This window comes from Crocuta crocuta, unplaced genomic scaffold (genome assembly GCF_008692635.1).
Source record: "Crocuta crocuta isolate KB4526 unplaced genomic scaffold, BGI_CrCroc_1.0 scaffold167, whole genome shotgun sequence".
Lineage (NCBI taxonomy): Eukaryota > Metazoa > Chordata > Mammalia > Carnivora > Hyaenidae > Crocuta > Crocuta crocuta.
In genome coordinates, this window is record NW_027532406.1 from 7,165,332 (window position 1) to 7,172,426 (window position 7,095).

The 7,095-nt window shown below is 36.8% G+C and overlaps 1 protein-coding gene across 2 annotated transcripts in view; it reads left to right on the forward strand.

Annotated features, from left to right (window-relative positions):
* Nucleotides 1-7,095, forward strand: part of DNA2 (DNA replication helicase/nuclease 2) — a 52,932-nt gene that overhangs the window by 16,889 nt on the left and 28,948 nt on the right. For both annotated transcript variants that reach the window (XM_077778674.1, XM_077778675.1), the window contains one exon: nucleotides 1,915-2,134. In XM_077778674.1, coding sequence (XP_077634800.1) covers nucleotides 1,915-2,134 — 220 coding nt within the window. The remainder of the gene's footprint in view (nucleotides 1-1,914; nucleotides 2,135-7,095) is intronic.

A 7,095-nucleotide genomic window follows, 5' to 3' on the forward strand; every position in this document is an offset into this window, starting at 1 on the left:
AAAAAAAAAAAAAAAAACATTAAAAAAAAATGAAAGTTATTAAAAGGGACAGCCTTTCTCATCCATTGGTGCTACATGTATATTTTCTTCATCTTCATGATACCATATTCTTAATCAGGCGTTTCACAGCATTATGTTGATTAAAATCATAATAGTTAAATTGAAATACTGTCATTTATTCCACAGATCTAGGTGTAAAATCACATTAGTCTTTTTTCTAGGGGAATGAATTTTATTATCAACATAACAGTTTTAGTACCTATCTTCTATTAAGTATATATGTAACATTTTGTGTATAATGAAGTTTGCTTTATTTCATAGGAGCATATTTGAATATATAACATGATCAGATAACATTTGGATAGAGAAAACAGTAATATTTAAGAAATTTCAGATAAGTTGTAGCTTCCTTGAATTCCATACATACCTGGAGATTATACTTGAAGCATCCTGAAACAGTTAAAAAATTACTGAAGGTGACATTTTTTCTTAAAAAATATTCTCATTTGTTAAGAAATAGCTGCTGATATGAATAAATAACATAAAATTAGTAAACCAGAGTCAACTAAATCATGTATTCTGATGGTTATAATTCTAATGCTATCATATAAAAATTGAAATTTTTTTTCAATACTTAAAAAATTTTTAAGTAAATTACTTAAAATACTTAAAAATTTTTTTTTTCTTGAGAGAGAGAGTGAGCATGTAAGACGGCAAGGGTCAGAGAGAGAGAGGGAGAGAGAGAATCCCAATGAGGCTCTGTGCCACCAGTGCAGAGCCCAGCATGGGGCTTGAACCCATGAACCTCAAGATCATGACCCAAGCCGAAATCAAAGCTGCTTAACTGACTGAGCCACCGAGATGCCCTTAAAATACGTTTTATTACTAGAAAAATTTTCCTTTTCATGTAAGATTTCCATTAGATTTAATATCTTACCTGGCTTTGAGTCTAAAATAGGATTAATAAAAGTTAGTGTTTATCTGACTTTTTCCCTGCATAATAACTTACTGCTCTGAAAATAAGTAAATCTTAAGAAAAGTATAAGAGACTTTAAAAGTTATTTTCATCCTTTAATTCCTTTGACGTTTATAGATTTTTTTTCTCCTTCCTGTGCTCTTGGCTTATTTAACAGAACCTATTGTAATATAAACAACAATGCTGAGTACTTAGTTTTAAATATTGATAGTGACGGAGATGGATTCATTTAATGATTAAGAAAATGATGAGAAAACGTATGAGCGCTTGAGGTCCTTTTGAAGATTGTCATGGGGGAATAGGGGTGAAGTGTTGGATAATCAAGCCCCACACCACAGAGGTGATGGGGGAAGATAGCTCATACACAGTTTAATATGGTGTTAATGAAGAAAACACCTTTGCTATCCTGGGTGCAACCACATGCAAGCCATTTTATATTAATCAGTGTAATAATTGTATACCAGAATATTCAGATTGGTATTGTGGCTTCCGTAGTCCAAATAGACTTCTGTAGTAATCTAGGACTAATGAATTAATGGCCCGAGTTAGGAAGAGTGTAGTAGGAATAAATTGAAAAGGATAGATGATAAATACTAAGAAAATTTAAATTACATTAGTTAGAGGCTATAGGATAGTGGTTCTCAAACTTGAGCATGCATCATGATCACTTGTGGAGTTTGTAAAACAAATTGCTGGGCTTCACCTACAGAGTTTGATTGAGTAGGTTTGGAGTGGAGCCTGAGAATTTGCTTTTATAACAAGTTCCCAGGTGATATTGATGCTGCTAGTCTAGGAATCACACTTTGAGAATCACTGCTATAAAGGTATGTGGATGGTTTTCCACCCCCACATTCTCTGTTGTGCAATACATTCAATGCCATCATATGAGAAATGAGCTAAGTGTTCTAATGTAAGTATTTTTGTGTTTTGTTTTTTAGGCCAAGTGATGGTAGTAACAATAATTCAACATGTAATATTGAAGTCATAAACTCATTGGATATTGAAGAAAGCATTTGGTCCCCTAGGTTTGGATTGAAGGGCAAAATAGATGTCACAGTTGGTGTGAAAATACATCGAGGATGTAAAACGAAATATAAGATAATGCCTTTGGAACTTAAAACTGGCAAAGAATTAAATTCTGTTGAACATCGTAGTCAGGTGGGTATAAGTCTTAAGAAAATTGTCAGTTAAGTGTCTGCTTCTTGATTTTGGCTCAAGTAATCTTATAGTTTGTAGATGAAATCCTGCGTCCCTCTCTCTACCCCTTTTCCACTTGCTCTCTCTCTCTCAAAATAAATAAACATTAAAAAATATATATTTGAGGTGCCTGGGTGGCTCAGTCAGTTTAGCATCTGACTTTAGCTCAGGTCATGATCTCATAGCTAGTGAGTTTGAGCCCTGCATCTGGCTCTGTGCTGACAGCTCAGAGCCTGGAGCCTGCTTCAGATTCTGTGTCTTCCTTTCTGTCTGTTCCTCCACTGCTTGTGTCCTCTTTCTCTCAAAAACAAACAAACAAACAAACAAAGAAAAATGAAACATTTAAAAGAAAAAGAAAACTGTTTGAATATTTAATATTTTTAAAATTATAGGTCTAGGTCACCTGGATGGCTCAGTCTGTTAAGCGTCTAACTTCGGCTCAGGTGATGGTCTTATGATACACAAGTTCGAGCCCTGTGTCGGCTCTGTGCTGACAGCTCAGAGTCTGGAGCCTGCTTTGGATTCTGTGTCTCCCTCTCTTTCTGCCTCTCCCCTGCTCATACTCTGTCTCTTTCCCTCTCTCAAAAATAAATAAAACATTTAAAAATTAAATATATACATCTGAAAAAAATGTAGGCCTGCTTTACATATTTTGGTGCAATTTGGATAATTGTTATTTAAGTTTCATATAGTACTTTTTATTTTATTTTTTTTAAATAATCTCTACACCCATCATGGGGCTCAAACTCACGACTCTGAGATCAAGAATCATATACTCTTTTGACTGAGCCAGCCAGGAGCCACTATGATAGTGCTTTTCAATTTGTGATGTATCCAGAGTACTCAATTTGTTTATAAATGTATACATGGCTACAGCTAAATTTGTAGGTCAGTGTTGCCAAGTTTATGCTGCCAAACTACTAAACAGATACTCCTAAAAAAAGAATTCTTTGGTGATAAGAGTTGCAGAAACCAAGTATATTTGAAGATGTAATGATGCACATTAGCATATTAATGTTTCTGAGAAATCTTAAAGTAATATGGATTTGTATTAGGTATATATAAACCCAACTTTTCCTAAACTTCATTTACCAGGAAGCTGTTGTTTTCATGTAGCATTTAACATAGGATATTTGTAGAAAACATTAGTCTAAATTCATTCTTGTATTACTAACTTTTAATCTGGTTATAATGATTTTTATCTAAAATGAAATATCAAACCATGTCTTACCGTCATGTTAAATTCATGTTTTAGTTAATCTTCTTTTTGGTAAACATAATCTTTTATTGTCTTTCAAAATTATCTGGAATTTATATTATTTATACTGACTTAAATTAACTAACATGAAATTCTATTTTGCTTTCTAATTATTTTTATTCCCTCTCTGCCCATCTCCACAGTGGTAGTCTGTGGTATGTTATAGACATTTTTTTTTTTTAAGCTTATTTATTTATTTTGAGAGAGAGAGAGCGTGAGCTCGAGTGAGCATGTGCATATGTGGGGAAGGAGCAGAGAGAGAGAGAGAGAGTGAGAGAGAGAATCTCAGGCAGGTCCATACTATCAGTGCAGAGCCTGATGTGGGGCTTGAACCCACCAACTGCAAGATCATGCCCTGAGCCAAAATCAAGAGTTGGATGCTTAACCGACTGAGCCACCCAGGTGCCTCAAATATTTTTTTTAATTTTATGTTCTAGACAGTTTTATACCAGCAAAGGTAAAATTGAAAGAGAGTACTATTATATTTTTATGGTATAGTATATATTATGGGAATAAATAATATAATAACATAGCATTTGTAATATAACTTAAATTTCCTTTTCCCCTTGGAATTTTATATGCTATTTCAGCAGATTTTTTTTTTTTGTTTCAACAGATTTCATATGAAGTAACATTCAGATTGAAAATTATTATATACTGCTGTTAAGGAAAAAGGGGCTGCTGAATGCAATTTACTTGCTGCCCAGTCCCCTCCCCCCAATTATCCAATAAAAAATGTATGGGCCAATAAACACCAAATGTTAGTGTAACCATATTTGAATAATGTAATTAAAGGTGACTTTTATCTTCCTCAAAAAAAAAAAAAAAGAAAAAAAGAAAATTATTATATAATCAGCGATTAAAGGGACCTTCTCATTAAATCTTTCTCGCCATTCTTAATTGTATACCCATCACCAAATGTTATCATGCAAGCTTTTCCATTTGGGAATTGGTGTTTAACCCCTTACTGGGTTTTACAGATATTGGAGATAGAGGAAAATATAGGTTTCTGCTATTAGAAGACATGAACTTTTCACTTTGTCAATATAGGAATGGCTAAAATAATGAAATAAAGATTAAACTAATTAAAGATTAAAGCATTCTTGAGGAAGGGAAATCATGCCAAGATATATGAAAAGCTGTTTTTGAAGCCAAAGATTCGAAAAAAAGTGTTCTATGTACATGTGACTGAAAATTTTACTTTTTTTAAATTTTTTTTTTAATGTTTTATTTATTTCTAGGAGAGAGAGAGAGACAGCGTGAGCAGGGGAGGGTCAGAGAGAGAGGGAGATACAGACTCTGAAACAGGCTCCAGGCTCTGAGCTGGCAGTCAGCACAGAGCCCGACGCAGGGCTTGAACCCACGAACTGTGAGATCATGACCTAAGCGAAAGTCGGACGCTTAACCGACTAAGCCACCCAGGCACCCCAAATTTTACTTTTTTTAAAATGGCAAGTTTGAAATCACTTTTTTACAAAAATTTTTTGATGTTTATTTATTTTTAAGAGAGAGAGAGACACAGAGCATAAGCAGGGGAGGATCAGAGAGAGATGAAGACACAGAATCCGAAGCAGACTCCAGGCTCTGAGCTGTCAGCACAGAGCCTGATTCAGGACCCAAACCTATAAACTGTGAGATCATGACCTGAGCTGAAGTTGGTTACTTAGCCGACTGAGCCACTCAGGTGCCCTGATTGAAATCACTTTTTTTTTTTTTAATGTTTTTTTATTTATTTCTAGGAGAGAGAGAGCGAGAGACAGCGTGAGCAGGGGAGGGTCAGAGAGAGAGGGAGTCACAGACTGAAACAGGCTCCAGGCTCTGAGGTGGCAGGCAGCACAGAGCCCGACGCGGGCCTCGAACCCACGAACCGCGAGATCATGAACCGAGCGAAAGTTGGACGCTTAACTGACTGAGCCACCCAGGCGCCCCTGAAATCAATTTTGAATGCTAAAAGGGGGGGCACCTGGGTGGCTCAATCGGTTAAGCGTCCGACTTGAGCTCAGGTCATGATCTCAGGGTTCGTGGTTTCGAGCCCCGTGTCGGGCTCTGTGCTGCCTGCCAGTTCAGAGCCTGGAGCCTGTTTCAGATTCTGTATCTCCCTCTCTGACCCTCCCATGCTCATGCTGTCTCTCTCTCTCTCTCTCTCAGAAATAAATAAGACATTAAAAAAAAAATTGAATGCTAAAAGGAGAAATATGAAAGCATTTTATAAAAGTTGTCTAGATTCAGACCTTGTAAGGTTGCCAGTCTGACTTTGCAGTGCCTTCAGGAATATTGTATGCAGGGGCGCCTGGGTGGCTCAGTCAGTTGAGCATCTGACTTTGGCTCAGGTCATAACCACATGGTTCGTGGGTTTGAGCCCCGCATTGGGCTCTGTGCTGACAGCTCAGACCCTGGAGCCTGTCTTCAGATTCTGTGTCTCCCTCTTTCTCTGACCCTCCCCTGCTCAGCTGTCTCTCTCTCTCTCAAAAAAAATTAAATAAAAATAAAAAAAATTAAGAAAAAAAAGAATATTGTATGCAAAGAATATTATTGTATTTAATTTTGTTCGGTTGAAACCTTTATCTTTGCAAGAAGAGAAGCTATAAGAATTTTAAGAATAAAATAGTATTTCTTGTTTTAAAACATGAGGAAACTGATGAGAGCAAGGCTCAAAAATATTGGAATTTATATTGCATATTCAAGTTCAAGAAAGAAGGAGGGTTGCCTGGGTGGCTCACGGCGTTGAGAATCTGACTCTTAATTTTCGCTCAGGTTATGATCCCAGGGTCGTAGAATTGAGCCCCAAGTTGGGCTCTGGGTAGAAGATGGAGCCTGCTTATGATTCTCTCTCTCTCTCCCTCTCTCTCTCCCCCTCTTCCCCTCTCACCTGCTCATGTGCGCTCTTTCTCTAAGATTAAAAAAAAATAAAAGAGATATTGAAAAAATTATAGTAAACCATTGAGTTACATAGTAATTGGGGATGAGAAAAGACATACATATCCCCTCTTAGAAGATCTATTTCACTTTGGTAATGCAGAAAAAGCTCATGTTATATACTGACTTAAAAGGGAGATCTTAAAGGGAGATCCATTTTGTAAATGGATCATATTCCCAAAGCTCATTTCTTTTTTGTTTGTTTGTTTATTTATTGAGAGCAGGAGAGAGCACACAGGGAAGGGGCGCAGAGAGAAAGGGTAAGAGAATCCTAAGAAGGCTCGACACTCAGCACGGAGCCCCATGTGAGGCTTGATCTCATGAACCATGAGATCATGACCTGAGCAGAAATCAAGAGGCAGATGCTCAACCAACTGAGCTACCCAGGCCCCCCTAAATTTTGTTATCTTTTTAGTCTTTTTTTTTTTTTTTTTAAGTTTATTTGAGAGAAAGAGTTGGGGAGGGGCAGAGACAGAATCCCTACACTGCCAGTGTAGACAGAGCCTAATGCAGGGCTCAGACCCCTGAATTGTGAGATCATGGCCTGAGCCGAAGTCAGATGCTTAACCAATTTAGCCACCCAGGAGCTCAAATTTTGTTATTTTTTTTTTTTAAAGTACTCTCTACACTCATCATGGGAATTTGAACTCACAACCCTGACATCAAGAGTCACGTGCTCTGCTGACTGAGCCAGCGAAGGCACCCCTAAAACACAGTTTTTTAAAGGAAAAATATTACATGGAGAAAT